Here is a 22,074-nt window from a genome sequence, read left to right as displayed (position 1 = left end):
GAGGAAAGCAACAGGCTTTTCTCGTGTCATTTCATTTTTACAAGAGTGTGGGGATTACATAAAATCTGATCTTTGTATTATAGCAATAAATGCCAGAGGATGCATGATTTGGTTTCAAAGATTCGGTACCTTCACATATCATATGGTATTTTTATAATGCATGATCCCAGCTGAGAGAGAGGTGTAGCTCTGGACAAGCGGGGCCAGAGGATGCAGGATTTGGTTTCAAAGATCCTGTACCTTCAGATGTCATATGGTATTTTTATATAGCATGATCCCAGCTGAGAGCGGTGTAGCTTTGGACAAGCGGGGCCAGAGGATGCAGGATATGGTTTCAAAGATCCTGTACCTTCAGATGTCATATGGTATTTTTATATAGCATGATCCCAGCTGAGAGCGGTGGAGCTCTGGAAAAGCAGGGTGGGAGGATGCAGGAACTTGATACAACGATCCTGTGCCTTTGCATATTATTTAGGTTGTTAATATATCATGATCCCAGCTAAGCGAGTGTTGGGACTCTGGACAAGCAGGGCGATAGGATGCTGGATTTGGTTTCAAAGATCCGGTACCTCCACATATTATATGGGATGCTTATATAGCATGATCCCTGCTAAAAGAGCGGTGGAGCTCTGGACAAGCAGGGAGGGAGGATGCAGGATATAGTTTCAAAGATACTGTACCATGACATATTATATGGGACGTTTATATAGTATAATAGTAGCTACGAGAACCACTCAAAGCCCCTGTACACATCTACTGTGTGTGAAAGCAGGTGATCCTGGTAGGCGTGCCGACACCGGGCACTGAATTGGAAGTTGTTTGGTAATGTGGCTGGGAAACCTTATGGAGGCGTTTAGACCCATTTTTGAGGGAGGCGCTGTGTCCCCTTCATGCTTACAGTGGTAAGGTTTGCTTTCTGGCGCTTCCAACAGTTGTGAAACTCCAGTCTGAAAATGCTTTCGCTTTCTGATGGTCCATTGTTGTTCCATTGATCGCAAGAGATGGCCAACGAGCAGCAGATCTTTACATTTGTTGCAGTTCGGTTAAAGTAGTTGTGATCTTCTGTTGCTCTCTAGCAGGCAGCCGCTTATGTGTAGGATGCTTCTCCCAGGTCCCAAGGCTGCCGGCGAGGAGGGTGTTACTGCTGTCCAGTTCTGAGAAGCACAGGGCCTGTTTCACGCCACGGGGTCCTGCTCCGCGCCATGTGGTCCTGCTCTGACTTTGTGGCTAGCCTGAATTCCAGTAGCTGGATTCACCATGCACTGCGATGGCACAGAAAGCTTTGGTGTGCGTGGTCCCAGTCACTACCTCTCCATTAAGTTGTAGTGCTCGCTGCGCCTCTTTCTGCGGTTTCAGGGCCATCTGACTACCGTAAGGTCTTGGGCTTTGCTTCAGTGCTGCATACTTATCATCTAAAGCCTCTTGGAAGAGGCACACCTTGGAATACACCAGTGGGATGTCCCATGATTATGACCATCATGGGTGATGAAGTATCTATGGACGGGCCCCCTGTTCTGTGCGTAAAATGCTGCTCCCCAGCATCAAATACCAGAGGGTTCAAGACCAGTCTTCTGTTCTTCTGTGGTGGATGAAGTGCCGGCCGCAGAGCTGGGTCAACACCCGTTATTTAATCCCCAAGGAGTTGCTTGGTTTTCTGTGTAGAAATGATGCTGTGATGCAAATAACCTCCTTATTTACTTAAAGATTCCTGGTATTTTGAGCTTTGCTTCTTGCCCTCAGCACTGCACATTCGAGACGGCTGCTGATGCTTGAACGCTTGCCTGGCTAACATTCAGGTCTTTGACTTGCCAGACCCTGCTGCGGATCAACCTTTTCCACTCTAGCTCCCGCCATGTGCCCCCACTAATGGAGTTATTGGCTCAGTAGTAACAACCTGGTTCTGTTCCACTGGTGCAGCCAGGCCTCTTTTTGTTTTACTACCATGTGTGCCCACGTTGTGTGAAACCGGTATCCCTGGACCGCAGGACGCTATATCCCTCCTAAAGCAGCCATGCACTGATTGGAAGGGCAGAGGCCGAATACTTTGTGGTCAGAACTAAGATTGAAATCAGTAAATGCCGTCAACTTCGCTTGTCTAGAGCACCACTGGCGTCATCTTGACCACCTTCAATTTTCCTCTGCTTATGCGTGGCTGCTAGCATGTCCAAAATACCCTAAATTACTTTTCAAATATCCACCCCCCTCATACCAGTCCAGTGGTGTAATGTGTGCTGGCAGTTTGCAACCACTGGTTCTTAACCTGGAAGGCAATTTAGCATCTGATGCCAATGATCCTTTCTGCACTGGGTTTCATGGGAGCCTACAGCCTCCTTGCCACAAAGGTGTGGGGTTGGGGTATGGTGGACTTGCACAGAAACATGGAGGGGTGGGTGAACTACATTTCCCTACGTCTGCCCCACAGGGTATCTGTGGCAAGTGCAGATTCTCTGAAATAGTGCATGCTCTGGTGAATAAATGGTTTCTTCCAGTTGACCACCTAGCTCCAGGCAGCTGTTGGGGCATTGATTGGTGGTTTGTGCGGACTGAGCCTTGCAACGCCGCCTGCAGCCTGCACCTTGGAGGTGCCTGTTCAACCAGCTGTATCTCTAGAAGGGTGTCTCTTCTGCTGGTTCATGCTCAGGTGTCTGAGTTAGGGTAACTCCAGGTGCAGATTTGCAAAGACCGTGGAATCCAGGGCTTCGCCACAAAGTCATATGGATACTGGAAGTAAATGGCACGTGCAAATGTGATTTCCAGCTCAGAGGTCTGTTGGAGCATACCGAATAGTTGTGCGCTTTTCACTTTATCATTTATTATTTATTAATTAAATTTATAATGCGCAACAGCTACCCAAAAAGGGTTTCCCGGCACAAAAGCAGATCAGAGAAAGTGTATAACAGGCAACAGGCTATTGGTTATAAAGCCACTTCTACAATGATTTGCAAATTGGATGTATCATGTCTCGGTACGGAGAGCTATGGACAGGGCATTCCAGAGTGAGGTGCCTAGGTGCGAGAATGACCTTCCACCTACCCGAGATAATTGAATTCTCCGAACGAAAAACTTCCCCTGAGTGGCTGAACAGAGGTTGCGAGGCGGGACACAAGGACGGATCAGTGATTGGAGATATTGAGGGGCAATTCCTGTTTTGATTGTGAACATGTAGCTCAGGGCTTTGAACTTGATGCGGTTCTCTACCCTGAGCCAATGCAGGTCTCTTAGATGGCCGGAAATAGAGGGGTTTCTAGGGACCCGGCACAAAAGCCTTGCCGCGGAGTTTTGGACCATCTGCAGCATTGTTTGAGCCCAGATAGAGAACATTGCCGCAGTCCAGCCTTGAAGTGATCAATGCATGGACAGCGGTTTTCAGAGTGGGCTTTGGTAGCATCCAGATTACTTTTTTTTTTATCAACTTCAGGATTGTAAAGCATGTGGCTGCTACCTTGACAGCTTGGGAGTGCATACTGAGCGAATCATCAATTGTAACCAGTCTCAGAGACTAGAACTAGTCTAAAATGGCGGTCTGCCGCACCGATGATATAACATTGTGTTCTGTTCACATAGAACGTTGGCCAGTTGTTCCAGATATACTATTGGACTGTTCCACTGTTAGGTGCTGTCATCGCTGCATTCCATTGTTCAAAGACCAATGGGCAGGATTGTTCCAATGTGGCAGATGGGTAGATTGCTGCAAAAGAATCCAATTAAACCACGTGACCGGTTCCAGTCAAATGTCTGCCCTTGAAAGCAGGCTGTTGGTCATAAAGTAGTGCTGATATTTATGATTGTAGTGTTAAATCTGTTGCACAGCACTCTGATGACACACTTCGTTAATGAAGTGCACTATGAGTAATAACTCGAACCAAATGTTGGCAAGTCTCATGTGGTCAGCCTGTTCCTTCCCTTAAAGAATTTACTCCTTTTCATTCACAGAAATGGAGCAGCGTGAGCAACCCTCTCTTCCTGCCGTTGATCCCACCCCCGACGCAGGGATTTACTGCAGTCGTCCTGACCTACGACCGAGTGGAGAGCCTCTTCCGGGTCATTACTGAGATCTCCAAGGTCCCAAGCCTCTCCAAGCTGCTGGTCGTGTGGAACAACCAGAACAAAAACCCACCAGAAGGTAAGGACGTTTTCAGACCTGCAGGATGTGTCCTTCAGGGATTATATATGTGCCCACATCCTCAGAGTTTTCATATGTGAGGTCTCCTAATCAAGAAGAGTGCGGTCTTTCTACAAAATTTGTAGCCTTATTCTCTTCAATACTGTCATCGTATCCCAGAAAAACGTAGACATATAGGATTGTCATTCGAGAAAAGCGTCGTATTTTCCCAAACGTTCTGTATTTTAGTCTAGATTAAAATACTTTAACCCTGAAGTGTTTTCAGGCAAGTGTTTTGTTGAATGCAGGGTGGTGTTTATAGAACAGCAATACAATTATTTTGCACGTCACTAAGGGCCAGTATGTTGAGAATGGTTTGCGATGACTAAATAGCAAATATTTGCAATTAAGTGTTTGGTAATTGGAAGCACCCATGTACTAATGTGAGATTAACACATTTTGCAATTCCTTGTGGGTCTCAAGAAGACATACCTCATTAATATTCATTCGGAAGGTCTCGGTTTGTGATCAATTGGGAATCATTAAAATCACACAGACCACCATGTCTGTGATTGCTTTTAAATAAAGCAATATATATATTTTTATTTTAATGCAGCCTGGTTTCTAAAGAAAAAAAGATGTGTTTCGAAAAGAAAGATTAAAAGTTTTATTTCATTTTTTAAGAGTAGGCAGTGGTCCTTGGTCCACTGGTTGCTCTTAAAAAAAGGTTTTACAAATATTCACAAAGAGGAAGGGGTCCCTTGGGGATCCCTATCCATTTACGAATAGGTTACCACCAACTTGAAGTAGGTGGTAAAATGTGAATGTTTTGCAACTGCATCTTGTTTGCAAAACCTTCACACATCCCACTGCGATTCGGTATTAGGAAGGGATGCACTAAACACGCTCCTTCCTAATACCGAATTGCAAACCCCATTTGCAATTCAGTAATAGGTTTCCGAATCGCAAATTGGGCCTTTGTACATTAGAAAAGGCCTTTTTTCGTTCGCAAACTGCCCGATTCTGGCAATCGGTTTGTTTGCAAATGGAAAAAAACCTTTGTGCATCTGTCCCTAAATTACAAAAATTGAACATTTTAATTTGCAAATCTAAATATGTCAGTGTAATTGAGCAGTTCACTCTCATGAATTATTACCATGTCATAATTGCATATTCATGAACAAACTACAGATCTTTCAACTGATGTGTTTCACCCACTGGACATGGAGTCCTCTGGGCTTCTACAAGGCTGAAATGAATGCACTTATTACAATTAATTGTACGTTTATGGCAATCTTATTTCAATTATTCAGGTATTATTTATTGCAACAAATTGATTCACTAATTTTAGGGGGTTTAGCATTAATCAAATTAGCCAATCATTCTATTTATATTTTTAAATGTTCATCTAAAGACCTTGTTCTTCCTGGACCAGTGAATGCACCGATTGCCGTAAGACTTGTCTAGTTAACTCTAGAATAGTACCCCTTTCTTCCAGAATTGTAATTTTTGTAGGGTTGCCCTAGAGGATTCAGTGCCCTTTATCAGAACCACACCGCATATCCAATTCTTGGATTTTCTTAAACAAATCAGTGCAGTCTTTTGACTTTTTTCTTTGCATGCTCTGTTTCCACCAACGACAAATATACCTTTTATCGTTTGCATCTCCTGGACTAATACCTCGTATAATGATTCGTAAGAGGAAAGTTATTAAATCAGTACATGGTGTTGACTTGACATGGAGCAACATGGCAACCCTAGATTCTGTGCTCAAGAATAGTGTTTCTGTATCACACAATATGGTTTGAATTCCCAGGTGCTGGTATTTTGAGAGATAGCCTTGGTCTAGGCGTACTGGAATCACATAAAATGAAGTTCAGCTGTTTTGAGTTCACTATCTCTCTTTGACTTTGAGTAGCATTCTGAACATGCAAAGCCCTCTTCGGACTGGCTGGCACCGCCATCAGTTTGAGCAACTTAATTTAGTTTCCATGGCGCCCCCTCTGGTGGGCACAGACGCTCGTTTCCTTTTTGATGAGCCAAACGCCAGGCACCTGGCTGTTGGCAGGCCCTACTCCCTGGCCTTTGCCTAGTCCCCTCGCGGCTCAGCCTGTTCCCACCACTAATCCCACTCTATCCGAAGTGCCTGCTACTCGCAGCCCATTAAATCCAGGAAGTTTGGAAGGATTAGGGGGAGGAATGAGTTTGAAGTCAGTAATGCACCTCGCCTCACTGTCGTTGATAAGGTCTCCTTGTCCTTCCCCCAGGCCAGTGTCTCTCTGTTTTTATTGGCACTTTCCTTTTAATTGGTGCTGGTGAGACTGTGGGAGGGTGTGGCCAGAAGCGGAGGAATGAGGTCAGGGTGAAGGGGATTGGATGGCCGCCGACCAGGGGAGGAGGTGCCTTCCAAGATCAGATTGGAGCCTGAAGCCATGTACCATGAGCTGGTGTGAAGACCGCTAAACATGCCTGCTATAAAGTAGGTGAGCGCAAGAACCCGTCCTGACTGAGGTTACATCTAAATATATAAATAATAATTTCAGCCTGGGAACAGAGGATGTGTTTATGAGGTACTTTGAAGGCCTGGCTTCTATGATGAGGCACTCTGTGCTGTGAAAAATTCAGATTTTTCAAGATCCTCACGCTTCTCAAAGGCTGTAATAGCTGAGGTTACTGAGATAGCCTGATGGGTGACTTACTCTTCCCCAGCCATCTCTGGCTTGCAGAGACATCAGCCTGTCGGGGACTCTGTCGGTTTATTTTTTGTAGTCCAGCCTGCCTCTGTTTTATATTTGGCTCATGTAAAGTAATACACCAGCGAGAAATGGAAGAATATTCACCCAAACGAAGGAGGTTTGTTTTGTACATAAGTTTTGAGGGTGCAAGCGTGTAACCTGCTAAAGCACTTACAATGTTTAGTTCAAATATATATATCACCATTTGAGAATTTATAAAAAAGGGCTCATTTATTGTAGAAAGAGAGATAATTGTATTTCCTTATTGAATTATACGCAAGGATATTGTAGGAGGAAAATGTAAATCTGTGAAAACGAAGTAGGACAGAAAAGACGAGGCTCCCTAGGAGGGTTGCCTCGATCACATGATCGAATCCCATCATGATAATCACTTCCCAGTGATCACGCCACGTACGAAAAGTGGATTGTTCCGTTGTGGAGGTCAAAACGTCCAGGTTGCTGATTGCTGTCCTATCCCTTGCATGGGCCTTCCTGTTGATTCTTGCCCATAAACATCTCTGCCAACTTTATCTAAAATTTTCAAAGGTGCTTATTCGTTATTGTTAGTGTGACATAAATCCCTAATAGATGAGGACATTTCACGTGCTCATCAACGCCCGCGCGGAGGTTAGCATGTTCTGCCAGGTCTTTAGACCATGCACTCTAGAATGTCCCAAGATAGAAGCATGAGCCTGTGCAGCAAGGAGGAAACTGAGGGGGCTGGACAGTGGGAAAAGCCCCCACTTTATCTCCAGCCTCAGTCGCTGGTCGCCATTGCAAAGCTTTTAGATCAGGTTCAAGTCCTAATAATACGCTTGAACGTCAGACAAGTGAGGCTACAGCTGTGCAGTGCCTTCAGACCACCTCGGAGGAACTAAGCACCTTGCCCGCCTTCATGAAACTCATGAAAGGTTTACATCACACAGCACCACGTCCGGAATAGTCAGAACCCCCTGAAAGAAAAGGAAGGGCCCAGCTTTGTTGACCACCATGCAGAGAGCCCATAACCCAAAGAGTCCATAATGTTCACCTCTCAGCTGGTTCCAGACGGCCAGCTTGCAACATGAGGTCTCTCATCTCAAGCACTCCAAAATGTATATAGAGTGACGAGCAGGAGGTGTAGAAACCACAGTGAGCCTCCAAGAGTGGCTGCTGCATCGCGCCTGCAGTCATGGTGTCTGATTAATAAATGCGCTTTATTAACCTAAAGTATGGGGTCAACAAAGTGAAAGATCTCCCAGTTTACAGACCGTTCAAGAGAATTCAAGAGGAACTGCGTCACTGGGGCAGACTCGAAAAAAACACAATATAGCTTGCTTGGGGAAGACAGCTGAATTTTGTTGCCTAGAAAAATCAGAGCACTTCGCAGCAACCTTTGCAGGAATACATTGCTTCAGTCCAGCCCAATATGTACTTGATACCTCTGCAACACTACCAGGCTATCAGTGGTACTTGTCTTTCACAAAGTTATCAGATTTGTCTATTATATGAGTCTCAAATCATGCTCTCCACGCTAACATCTCATTAGTAAGACCTGTCCTGTACATTATGTGAGCATGAATCAAGCAACGGGAGTGACCATTGGCCTTAAAGTACTTTCGGTGATGTTGGGCACCAGGCATTGCTGGTTCACTGGCCGGTGCCAGAAACAGGATAACTCGTCTGTGTGGATGTCGTGGAGATAAGTCGTCCTTGGATAAATTGTGAAGCTAAGTTGTGTGCGGGCAAGTTCTGAAGCCAAGTTGTCTGATAGTACGTTGGGGAGATAAGTCTAGATAAGTTGTCTGGATAAATCATAAAGCTAAGTCATCTGTGGATAAATCATAGAGATAAGTCGTCTGTGTGTAAGTTGTGGAGAAGTCGTCTGTGGATAAATCGTGAAGCTATGTTGTCTGTGGGTAAGTTCTGCAGCTAAGTCATCTGTTGGAAAGTCGTGGAGATAAGTCGTCTGTGGATAAACGGTGGAGATAAGTCGTCTGAGGATAAGTCCTATACTGACTCGGTTCAGTGACTTGTTTCACTAATTCGTGGAAATTTTTAGGCATCTCCTTATGCTTCAGTCCCAGACAGGACGAGTGCACGCCTATCTCAGACGTGTTCACGGGAATGGGTTTGCAGCAGTTTGAGGAGATGGATGGAGGCTTTGCCCAGAAAACCTTAAGTTCTCACTCTTGCAAGGTAAAGCAGAGGTGATTTGGAATCTGTGCTACAGGGATGTACTAATTGAATGTGATCTCTTCTCCAAGTCCATTATCCTGTCACATTATTAAAGATTTCTCTCGCTGTGAAGCGATCTTACCCGGCTGGACTTCTACTTGTTTATGTCTGAATTCCTCTTGTTTCTTCCCATCTGGTTTGAAAGCACAACTTAAAATGAGTCCGCCTCTGTGCTTCCAGCCTCCTTTCCTCCCAGCCTCGGTGTCTCCAGCCTCAGTGTCTCCCAGCCTCCTTTTCTCCCAGCCTCAGTGTCTCCCAGCCTTGGTGTCTCCCAGCCTCGGGCTCTTATCTGGACAGAGAGAGAAGAGCGACTGATTATGACAATGAAGGAATAATTGGTAATCGGTTTGTGAATAGTTCCCAATCTGGAAGTGGCGTTTTAAACACACTGTCATTCAGTCTTTCACTTCGTGGCTCTATCAGTGAAGGTTTTTAGTTTTTATTTCTTATGGTAAAAAACATGTCACTTTGTAGTGCTAACACTACATTGATAACCTAAGCATGTACTGCCCGTGACGTCTCCCAGCACATCCCACACTTCTGTGCCCTCAAACGAATCCACATATACTGCCCTCCCTCCCCCTTTTCAGTCTTCTCGGCCCCAGACCACCCCTACTATTAACGGCCTCTGAATCTGGGCAGAGGTGGTCAGTGACCCTGGTATCTAAATTTACTGGTGACTGTGACCTGTGTCGTGATGTATCTTTTCTTTATTACCAGAGGAGACTCTACAGCCAAGTGGGAAAACACTTTTTATAGTCTAAGACCTCCTCAGTTAATTCTGGGATCCGTTTACTTGACCCTACACCAGGGTCAAGCAAATCTTAGAGATCACAAGATAGGTAGTGTGCCTTGGCGTAAAGCTGAAAAGGCAAAACCTAATTACAATATTCTGCCCCTTGACCAAAGTAGGACATGACACGAGCTGATCCAGACATCAATGTTTGGAACTGAAACCCCAGTGTGCTTAGGCCGTCATAGCCCCAAGTCCTGATGAGGACCCCACTCACCTACTGATAAGAGGGTTGAAACGTGTTAACCCAGTAATGCCTTGAGGGGGACTGGCACAACAATTGATTATTGAGTTTTGTAGCAGTGCGACAGTTTTAAAATCCTCTGCTGCCGAGTTCCTTGTATATCCAGCAGTTTTCTGTCAAGGTGTCAAGATAACTCTGGTGACTAATGTACCTAGTGAAGAGAGATCAGAGTTTTGTTCAGTGGTAGTTTTGACTCATCTAAGGTTGCACAGAGTGTTAATATGCATGCTGCTAAGAACGTGTACCATGCACATCACAGAACAGTATTTTATGTGCATAGCTTTGAGGGTTACTGCTTTTGTCGCATAGATCCTTTTGTTACTGTGCAGTTGATAAATTACAATCTTAATCTAGCGCGGTGAGCTATGACCGGCGATCAAAAAGCTGGATGCAAACTCCATTATCCGTAACCTCAGACAGTGGATCGACGAGTGCGCGAACACTCTCGGCCCGATCAAGAAACCCTCCAACAGATGCACCAACAAGAAAGCCAGCTGGTTCACCCCGGACCTCCAGGCCTCCAAGCGAACCTGCCCAAAACTAGAGAAGAAATGGCACAGCGAACAGACACCGGACAGCCACGTAGCCCACAAGAACGCCATCCGCAGACACCATCACCTCATCAAATCCGCCAAAAGCGCCTCCTTCACGGACCGCCTAGACAACAACGCACACAACAGCAAAGAGTTATTCAACATCGTGAAGGAACTCTCCAACCCCAGATCCAAAACCAATGACATCCCACCATCGCAAGACCTGTGCGACTCCCTTGCCACCTTCTTCCATCGCAAGATCACAGACATCCATGACCGCTTCAACAACCTGACCTCCCTGACAGCCACCGAGACCTTTGGCCCTGTGGCCACCACCCACTTCGATCCCCTGCACACCTGGACAAACATAAACGACGACGACACCATCCAAATCATGAACACCATTCACTCCGGCTCTCCGTCAGACCCATGCTCACACCACCTCTTCAACAAAGCCAGCGCCACCATCGCACCCCATCTCCCCAAGACCATCAACATCTCCTTTGAGACTGCGACATTCCCGGAGAGCTGGAAGTACGCCAAGATCAACGCCTTACTAAAAAATCCAAGGCTGACCCAAAGGACCTCAAGAACTTCCGTCCCATCTCCCTGCTTCCGTTCCCGGCGAAGGTCATCAAGAAGACCGTCAACAAACAACTGACCCGCCACCTCGAGGAGATCAGCATCCGAGACCCGTCTCAGTCCGGGTTCCACAGCAACCACAGTACCGAAACTTCCCTCATCGCCGCCACCAATGACATCCGGGCTCTGCTGGACAACGGCAAAACCCCGGCCCTCATCCTCCTGGACCCTTTCAGCCGCCTTCGACACCGCCTGCCACCGCACCCTATGCACCCGCCTCCACAACGTAGGGATCCGAGACAAGGCTCTGGAATGGATCATCTCCTTCCTCTCCGGCAGAACCCAGAGCATCCGCCTCCCCCTTTCCGATCCGAAGCCACCGAGATCATCTCCGGCGTACCCCAAGGATCATCCCTCAGCCCGACACTGTTCAACGTCTACATGGCACCACTCTCTTGCGTTGCCCGACTGCACGACCTCAACATCATCTCTTACGCCGATGATACACAGCTGATCCTCTCCCTCACCAATGACCCCCTCCCCGCCAAAACCAACCTCCACGAAGGAATGAAAGCCGTCGCAGAGTGGATGACGAACAGCCGTCTGAAGCTGAACTCGGACAAGACGGAGGTCCTCATCCTCGGCTCCACCCACTCAGCCTTGGACGACTCCTGGTGGCCAACCACACTGGGAGCAGCACCGACCATGCATGCAACCTGGGGTTCATCCTCGACTCAACTCTCTCCATGACCAAACAGGTCAATGCCGTCTCGTCCTCCTGCTTCAACACCCTCCGCAAGATCTACAGGTGGATCCCCACCGAAACAAGAAGAACAGTCACCCAGGCCCTCGTTAGTAGCAGGTTGGACTACGGAAACGCCCTCTATGCAGGAGCCTCTGCTAAACTCCTGAAACTACTACAACGCATACAGAACGCCTCTGCAAGCCTGATCCTCGACATCCCTCTCCACATCACACCCCACCTGAGAGACCTGCACTGGCTTCCTGTCAACAAGAGGATAACCTTCAAGCTCCTTACCCACGCACACCAGGCACTCCACAACACCGGACCTGCTTACCTCAACAGACGACTCACGTTCTACACACCGAACCGCCAGCTCCGCTCCGCCAACCACGCCCTCGCCACCATCCCACACATCCGAAGAGCGACCAACAGCAGCAGATTGTTCTCCCACCCCGCCGCAAAGACCTGAAACACCCTCCCCATCCTCCTTCGGCAGACCCAGGACCTTCTAACCTTCAGGAGGCTACTCAAGACCTGGCTGTTCGAGCAGTAACAGCAACCCTCCCGCTCCCTTCCCCCAGCGCCTTGAGACCCTAACGGGTGAGTAGTGCGCTATACATATATTCTGGTTGATTGATTAATGTGTCCTCTGGGTAGAAATGAATTCCTATTAGTAAATCCAACCCTAAACTCTGTGTTATGTTCTGAATCTTGAGTGTGTGCTTCTCCAGACCAAGCACTCTTAAAAAATGCCTACCAATATGGATGACAAGAATTTTACACATTGGTGTCCCCTTTGTCTTATGTAACATTTTCTATACACTAATTTACACACGTGTTATTCATAGTCTCTGTATGTGTGTGAGGTAAGCGCCTTACCTACTGTATTTCAGTGCCCTCAAGAAATGTTTTTAAGGTTGATGGTGTACACCGTTTGTACCCTCAACTCCAGTTCAAATTTTTATATTAAATGAATTGACAAGCAGCGCTATGGAGAGCACAGTATTGTGTTAACTAGTCTGAGCATGTATGTTTTGATGCTTGTTTAGTACAGGGCACTGCAGCATTGTTTGTCTGAATGAATAAAGCCTCTATTGTCACTTGGTGCACGTTAACCCCTTCAGTGCCACGCCCTTTCCCCCTCCTGTGCCGGGCGTTGCACTAGTGGGTGGGGTTCATGACGAGATAGTCTCGTCATGGGCACAGCGCAACCGTGCTCCATGACGAGACTATCTCGTCATGGGCACTGAAGAGGTTAAGTGTCATTTGCAAACCAAATACCTGCTACAAAACGCCCAGAAAACTCAATACCAGCAGCTTGAGAATGCTATTATATCTTTCATGAAGGAATAGATGGGAATGCTGGAAGTGTCACCACTAGTGGGTGAGGGCTACATGAGACTAGAATGGCCACAAAATACAAACCAATCATGCATGGCTCCAAAACAGATCGCAGAAAGACACAGGCCCAATAGAGAAAGGGTTATGGAAGGAGGCGTTTGCATTAGCATTATAGTGAACAGCAATATCTTGTTTCCTCTTAGTTCAAATGAACATGTTCAGCCTATTGCACTACACCAGGATATAGCTGTGGAAATTTAGGAGAATTAATAATGAAATGTGGTTGTTGGAGATCTAGGTGGAACATAATGGACTTAGCTAAGTGACGAGAGCACGTCAAGCGGAGTAGGTAGTTGAGTATATTAGTACGGCTAGCTAAATGCTTAGTATTTACAAGAACATAAAAACTACCTTATAAATGATATTTCATAGCTGAGTGAAGAGAACAAGACAAGTGGAGTGGGTAGTTATGTATCATAGTGCTTCTACCTAAAAACTACCCTGTATTAAGATTTTGTAGAAGAAACTGCTCACAAAGGTATGTGTAGTTTATTGTGCCTGCATTATATTCATGTTTGGTTATTACTGTAATTGGTACATTTAACAGACTCCACGTTTTCCTTCTTTAATATTGTCACAAAAAGTTAGCAATTGTTTGAATGAACATAAAAAGTGAAAATCTCAAAATATATTTTTTAAAGATTTTATTTTCATCCTATAAACTATGAAATCCCTGATTAACGTTCACCTAACATTTTTTGTGTAACCAAATGTACATCCTGTTCCCTTACCCCTCATTCCCGTTCCCTTACCCCTCATTCCCGTTCCCTTACCCCTCATTCCCGTTCCCTTACCCCTCATTCCTGTTCCCTTCCCCCTCATTCCTGTTCCCTTCCCCCTCATTCCTGTTCCCTTCCCACTCATTCCCGTTCCCCTCCCCCTCATTCCCGTTCCCCTCCCCCTCATTCCCGTTCCCCTCTCCCCGTCATTCCCGTTCCCCTCTCCCCGTCATTCCTGATCCCCCCTCATTCCCGTTCCCCCTCCCCCTTCTTCCTGTTCCCCCTCCCTCCTGTTCCCCCTCCCCCTCATTCCTGTTACCCCTCCCTCTCATTCCTGTCACCCCTCCCTCTCATTCCTATCACTCCTCCCTCTCATTCCTATCACTCCTCCCTCTCATTCCTGTTACCCCTCCCCCTCATTCCTGTTCCCCTCCCCCTCATTCCTGTTCCCCTCCCCCTCATTCATGTTCCTCTCCCCCTCCTTCCTGTTCCCCTCCCCCTCATTCCTGTTCCTCTCCCCCTCATTCCTGTTCCCCTCCCCCTCATTCCTGTTTCCCTCCCCCTCATTCCTGTTTCCCTCCCTTCATTCTTCTCCCCTTTCCACTGACCCTGTCGTAATGTAGGATGGCCATTCTGAAGAATTTTTGTCTCATAGGGTCTACCAAACACCAGTGCACTGCAGTCTCTCGGAATGTGAACAGCGTCTCAGTGCCTGGCCTCTATAGTTTTAACTTGTCGTGCATCTTTATCTTGGACATGGGTCTTTTTAATTTTTTTATTTGAACCCGTCACCTTCTGTGACAAAGCAACATTGTCTCTAAGAAGGAGGAGGTAAACAGGCAGATTTACGGCAATTATAGAGTGAGTTAATAAATTTGTAAAGCGTGGAAGAAGCCTGAAGACTTCATGGCGCTGTGAATTGCTCGTAGAATAGAGACAGTAGCATCCAGAGTCCCTAGCAGAATATATAAGTTGTCAAAGCTTCTCTAGAAGATTGCCCATTTTCCTTTAAATGTAGAGAAACAGAGTATTCCACAACAAACATTGGCATAGCCAATCGGTCTCGCTTTTGAGACCTTATAAGTATTTAGTTATGCAGCACAATATCCTTGATGCAACAACATCAACTGTTGCATGGCTAAACACTTAAAAGGTCCCAAAGACGAGACCTATTGGCTATGCCAATGCTTGTTTTATTTACAAGAGAATAGTAGGGATATTTCCTATAGCGGTTTTGTCTTATGACCAGCTCAATTTTACCAAAAAAGTGAAGCCTCTCTCTACGTTGTACATACGTTCTTGGGATGCCAAGTCACCCAAGATGGTGCGGGCGATGGCAACTGAAGAGCATAGTCCTATTTCACCAATGAAGGAACCCTTGAATGTGTCTAGTCTGTATGTATCTCTCTGTTTCAGTGATGGTAGTGGAGGGAATGTAGAGGGGCCAGTCCACAAGGAAGTCATTGAGACTACTTGGCATCTGCTGAGTAATGGTTGAGGCAATTCCCAGACAATATTGGATTATCCTTGGGTGCTTGATACTTGGAGCAACAATTATACTTCGATTGGATTGCCCTAGCATCACACGTAGTGTGGCAAGGGCAGTGCAACCCTTAAGACAGAGTCCCCAAGCAACACAAGGCCACCTTACGTGGCCCTGCGTTGCCTGGTAAATCTGGAGTGACGCAAGCCAGTGCAAGTCGCTCCCTTGCGTTACTCTACCCTGGGAAGGCATTCCATGGTTGAGGCATGAGTGTTCCCATGTATCCACCCATGAATTCTGGTTTATTCCCAAATTTTCCAACACTGATAAACCTGGGAATGCCTCAAAATGCTACGCATTCCCAATAAAGGTGCAACACGGAGAAATATTTGTAACTCTCCTCGTTGTTTCCTCTTTCTAAGTGGGCTGCTTTCTGCAACACATTTAGAAAGAGGAAAACCCCTCTAAGGATTGCTTTTATGCAGGAAGTGCCTTCATGCACAGTAACAATCCTGCCTGCAAAACGGGCACCCTTGCACCACGTTGCAAGGGCGCCTGCATTGACACTCGGCTGCACTGAGTGTGCCAATGCAAGGAGAGAGCAGGAAAGAGCCACATCTTGATAGATCTAGGGCGTTCCTGCCCTCTCCATTTGACACAGCACAGCAAGTTGTACTGATGCCTTGCACTGCGTCAAAGTTTGGTAAATGTAGTCCTCGCTGTTCAGTGACTGCTTGAAAGCCCAGGAAGCCCTGGAAGACTCTAGTGGTCTCCACTGTGGCTGCACCAGTCTCTCAGTAGGCAGCGCCTCTAAAGCGCAGGCCATGGCAGCGTGGTAGTGCCTAGCTTGGTGCATATCTCCATGATCAACAGCCCTGGCCTGTGGATGGTTTCTGGAGCAGCGCTCTGGTCCTCATGAAGAGCCCTCTTAATCATGGGTGCTGGTTGGATCAGATGGAAACCACTCTGGCTGATTCTCTGATCGCTAGAGCTCCACCGGTACCTTTGGATTCTGCATAGGGAATGCTGGGAGCTGCACAGGCTCAGTATGGAGATACACAGGGTAGGAGCTACATAGCATCCATAGCCAGTCAGTCAGTCAAATACTCTTTATTCGATTCGTTAAAATCATAAAAGACATTAAAAGACAATACATAATAGCAGCATATGTCATAAGAAACACACAATTTCAATTTTACATGGATCAAAGCAAACCCTAGACAGTACATAACAAATTGATTATTAAAATCTACTTGGGACTTAAAACATTTCATTGAGGGGGGTTTGCTTTTTAATCCTCATGGCTGCCACTAAAAAGCTAGCCACACAAAACATGATACGAGTAGACCCCAGATGCTGGAGATAGATCAGTGCCGGCCTAACCTGTATAAAACCAGCCTCTTTCAATAGTGGTAACAAGTGTCTTTTCCTTATATCCCTAAAGGTCTCGCAAAACATAATAAAATGCAAGGTGTCTTGTTGCGAGAATTGGTCACAATTACAGGGAGGACCTAGTTCAGGTTTTATCCAGAATGGATAACTGCCTAAAATCTGGTGGATCAAATTAAACCTAAATTTAGTCAATAAAACCTGTGTAAAGGTTTAGTGACAATTTTGAGGTAGGGCTCAAGTGCGGGAGAAAAGGTTAACATAAAATGCGCCCTGACTGCAGGTTTCTCAAGTTCCTTTTCCTCCTGGTCCAATCTGGCCCTCTCCATAAATTTAGTTTTGGTCCAATTAACGTCCTCCTTCCTAATGGATGCAGGCGACAGGTAGAGGTCTAAACGGCCCAGCTGTTTAAAACATTTTTCCAGATAAGCCATCCATGGAATTTTATGGGCTCGGTCCATTCCCCTGACATCAGACATGATAGCATGGTTCAATGTTAGCTCTGAATTTAGCCACGTTTTTAGCCAAAAAATCAAGGGGGCGAGTTTCAACCTATCTGTGAGATAATCCAAACCCACCTCTGAATGTATAGCGAAGGTCAGGGAGGATTTAGGGAGAGAGAGGAGATGTCTGATGAAGCCATTCTCCACTCTTTGGATTTTTTCCACAGGTGAGTAACCCCACAGGGGTGAACCATAAGAGGCGATCGCTATGCACTTAGTGTTGTATATTTTCAGAAGGGCCTCCATAGGCCTAGACCCAAGTCTCTTAGAAAAGCCCATAAGGGCTGATGAAGAGCGAGCCATAGATATACTCTTTGCTTTTACTTCATGCTCAGAGCATCCTGAAAGGAGCCTTAGCTGAGAATTGTAGACGGCATATGGTGCAGCGGGATGTGAAGGCAGCAAGGGGGGTTAAGGAACTCCTGAAGCAGATGTTTATGGATGAATCCGATTGGACTGACATGGCATACCCAAGCCCTGAGGCAGAAAGCGCTAGGGGGAGTCTCTAGGGGACTGAATTCTGAAGAGATGAACCACTGGTGCCAGGGTGCACTGATAGAATCCTTTGGATGTGATTGGGTTTCTGGTGCCAATTCTTGCTTCTAAAGTAGACTGGCAACCAGTAGACTGGCAACCAGTGTGGGGTTATATACACCTTGGTAAGGTGCATAACTATGTTCAGGCTCCCCTCCAAGCAGAACAGGGGTGGTTTAGTGTCTGGAGAGGTTATTGGGGCTGAAACTGGTCCCTCGTGGTGCGTCTGCATTATCTTGTACCTTTTGAGCGCCAGGGGTGAATGAGGGCATGCTCAAACACAAGGCGAGGCCTGTCTCTTTCGCTTCTTTGAGTTCCACAAATCCCTGCCACAAACATCACACCATACCACACTACATCATCTCAATTCTCATCACACTAAACCAGCCCCTGCAGCACCGCACAGCAACAGACTATATAAAAACCAAATCAGACCATGTAATACCACATGGACCATGCAACACTCAATCATACCAGCTAATCCCATATAGCAGTCTCGCATTACATCTGCCAATACACCATCCATCATCACATCATGTTGCACCGCATCACACAACACTAGACTGTACCCTGCGGAGTACCATATCATACTGTACAGTGCTTCAGCATGGCATACCAAACCATAGAAACCCCATACCACAACACATCACAAGATGCCACATGCTACAATAACACGCCATGATAGAGCATTCTGAACTGTAGACTCAAAAAATGAAAGTACAATAATGAGCAAAAACAGAAGGGACAAATAGAACAAGTGAGCATGAGAGAGAAAGATAAGAAAGAAAAGGTAAGGATAAGAGACAAAAATGGGTAGATAAAAAGACCATGAGGTGGAAGAAAAGTAGGCTGGGTTAATTGAAGGAAGGGTGGAAGAATCAATGAATAGAAGAGTGAAGGTATTATAGATGGAAGGATGAAAGCTAAACTGGAGTGTGAAAGAATCAATAGATGAAAGTTTGAATTGATGGAAGAACGGATGAATGGACAGATGCGGGAAGAGTACACAGATGGATGATGAAAGGGCAGAGCGAAAAATGTATGTTTTGATGGGCAGATGATGTAAAGGTATATGTGCTAGTAGAAAGGGCGAATGGACGAATGGGAGGATGGATGGAGGGGTGGAAAGATAAAGGGATGGGCATATACATTGACGAGTAGATGGAACTGTGAAAGGATGATTGATAGATGGAGCAAAAGCTGATGAAGGTGAATGGGACTCTCCTGAAGAGGGTTGGCTGGGTTTGCTCGCTTCGCACAGTCTGTGTGATTTGAGGTATGGTCCAAGATGCGGTATTTTAATTTTCTGGCTTCTCCATTGCTTAGCACGTTTAGTTACCATGGATCTGTGAAGTCAAGAAGGTAGTGAAGAACAAGATACCGTCTTCGAAAATATCAAAAGATGAGTATTGAAAAGTAGAGGTCATTGTCTTTTACTGCCCTCTAGCGGGCATTTGAGAAGTGATTTTCTTTGACAAGAGAATGACCGGTCCAGTGAAATTACAACAAGCTCAAGTAATCACAGAAAAACTTGGGAAAGGGACACTTTTCAAGCATTGCACTCATACTTGTGGCGGCATCCACCTTGCGGGAGCGAGCAGCGGCCATATGTTTGTAATTAACGTGGTCACGCCGCTGCTCGCTCCAGCAAGGTGGATGCCGCCACAAGCACGAGTGCAGTGCTTCAAAAGTGAAGACCGATTGCTAAAGGCCCTCTCCTAGAGCATCCCATGCGCGCTGCCTATGCGAGACCTAAAAAGGAGCAATCACAGAAATGGCCCTACCACCTGCTCTTCTTTGGAACATCTTGGACTCTTCTTTGGAACATCTTGGACTCTTCTTTGGAACATCTTGGACTCATTAAAAGAAGTAGCTTGTCTGAGTGTATCTCAGGAGAGTAACCCTTGAAACAACTGAGAACCCCCTCTTTGTTTACATCCACTGCAGTTACCCCTGTAGAAAACCCTTCTACCACAAGCAAAAGGTTCCCTAAAGTCTAGCGTTTGTTCTTTTAGCTTGTGTGACTATGCGCACCGAGCGCTGATGTCACACAACTGAAACTAAAAGCAGTCCGGGCTGTTAGGTGCTGACTGCTTTCTGTTTGATTGGTGATCGGAGGGCATAACTTAACCCTCTCAACCCAGAAAGCCTACTAGACACCAGAGAAAATATTTGAAAATAAAAGGTTGGAGCAACTAGCCCCCTCCAAATTCAGAGATGTACATATACCCACTATTCCTAAACTCAGTATCTTGGATGTATAGTTTTTCTAGATACCCATTTTTATTCACTAGATTTTCCCATTTGAATTGCTGCATGATCTGTAATCAATACAATAACATTATGATCAGCAGTTTAGTTGGTGGCCTTGTGTATCACACTATATATCTCTGCGACCATAAGGGTCTGATGGACATTATGGCGTATTACCTTTGTTTTTTCTTATTGTTTTACATTTCAGTTTTTATTTCATCAATTAGTGTCTCTGGGAAAACAAAGGTCAATCAACAGAAATAAACACTTGCTGAATTCAGAATTGTCTACTTTTCAGAAATGTATAGGTTTCTGGGCTCATCAATGGGTTTCCCACTTATTTCCACACAGACTGCAATTTTGTAAAAACTACAAAAAATAGGACAATTCGACTACCACTTAGAAAATGCAAAAGCTGCAACAAAAAGAATTGCTACAGCTATGCTTGCCAGGGGGAGCGGTGAGGGCAAGGGGTTGTAAAAGAAGAAAAGCTTACCTTTTGCTGCATCTCTTCTCCTTCTTCTCTCCCAGCCTAACACGAACCAGGAAGCACACCCAGGCTACCCTGACCAATCACAACGCTGCAGTGCAGCGTTGTGATTGGTCTGGGCACCGTGGTTCAGCACTCAACCAGGGAATGGGAGCCTCGGCATGTTCTCCACCCAGGCTGTAATGCACTCTGTGTGGAGAACATGCAGAGTGCACATAGCGGTTTGGCCACCCGAGAGGTCCAAACAGTCATGGGCACTTAGGAGTGGGCAAACTACTCCTCCGTGCTCCTCTGTCATTGGAGCAGCCCGTCATGCAAAGCTGCAGCAGAAGAAAACATAAAATAATAATTACCTCGAGTTATTATAATTTTTTGTTTCCTTTATTTCACTGCTGCCAAGCAGTGGGGCGACACTTACTGCTGCTTGCTCCAGAAAGCTGGGAAGATGATGATCTTTTTGTTGATGTCAAGTTCAGGAAGCAAATATGCTTTCTTGGACAGGACTTTCTCACATTTTTCAAACCATAAGAAAAATGTTGCAACATTTTGTCCATTTTCTTGGGGAATCCACAAACTCTGAGTACATCTAGAATACTAAACATGTGGGGGAAAAGAATTCAAATTTGGCCTGGTTACCAAGTTGTGAAATGCCCAAAAGATCAAAAGAAGCGCTCATCTCTGAGGGGTTAAAACGGTAGTACAAGACTTTAAATGATATGCCTATTTGAAGTGGAAACCAGTGAAGCGCTTGACGGGTATTGGCACTCAGATTAGCGGAAGTTAAAAATTCACCTAACTGAAAAACTCCGAATAAGCTGAAGTTTATGCAGTATTCCGTCTGGGAGTCCTAAATAGCAGACATTAGCGTAATCTAGACGAGAGGTGATGACTGAATTCACCAGCAGAGATCTAAGATTTCTGTGAATAAATGGAGAGATTTTCCAAAGGATTTTGACCAGAAGAGAGCATGGCAAGAATGCTGCATTAGTTTCATAGCCATATCCAGAACTTTGGGAAGTGGAAAACCTAAACGTTTGATTTTACCAGCAGGGAGCAGGGGTAGGGTCATCCCAAATTACTCAAGCAAAGCCAGGGAGACCAAGAATTATTTCTGTCAAGAAGCAGGACCTCGGACTTGTATCCATTTAGTCTCCAAATAATTGCATAATCTTCCAGTGTAAGATTGCTGGTAGGCAACTTGAAAGTTCAATCTGCAGGTTTGACTTATTGAGTCTTCGGAGGAGCTGCCTATCATCCTTATAAGATATTAGGCCCATAGCCATATTCTCTGTTTACACTGGCGAGCGGTCACATGTAGTTGTCAAAGAAAATTGGCAATGAGCTTTGCAGA

General features: G+C 45.8%; 1 protein-coding gene across 1 annotated transcript in view; it reads left to right on the top strand.

Annotated features, from left to right (window-relative positions):
* The window catches only part of EXT2 (exostosin glycosyltransferase 2), a 399,733-nt gene that overhangs the window by 265,498 nt on the left and 112,161 nt on the right, over positions 1 to 22,074 (top strand). Inside the window, exon 9 of the mRNA XM_085643454.1 lies at positions 3,934 to 4,123. Within this exon, the coding sequence (XP_085499580.1) occupies positions 3,934 to 4,123 (190 nt within the window). The remainder of the gene's footprint in view (positions 1 to 3,933; positions 4,124 to 22,074) is intronic.

The sequence above is a fragment of the Triturus cristatus genome, chromosome 3_1 (assembly GCF_964204655.1).
Source record: "Triturus cristatus chromosome 3_1, aTriCri1.1, whole genome shotgun sequence".
NCBI classification, from domain to species: Eukaryota; Metazoa; Chordata; class Amphibia; order Caudata; family Salamandridae; genus Triturus; species Triturus cristatus.
The sequence above is the reverse complement of the archived record's forward strand: the minus strand, read 5'-3'. Positions and strand labels throughout refer to the sequence as shown.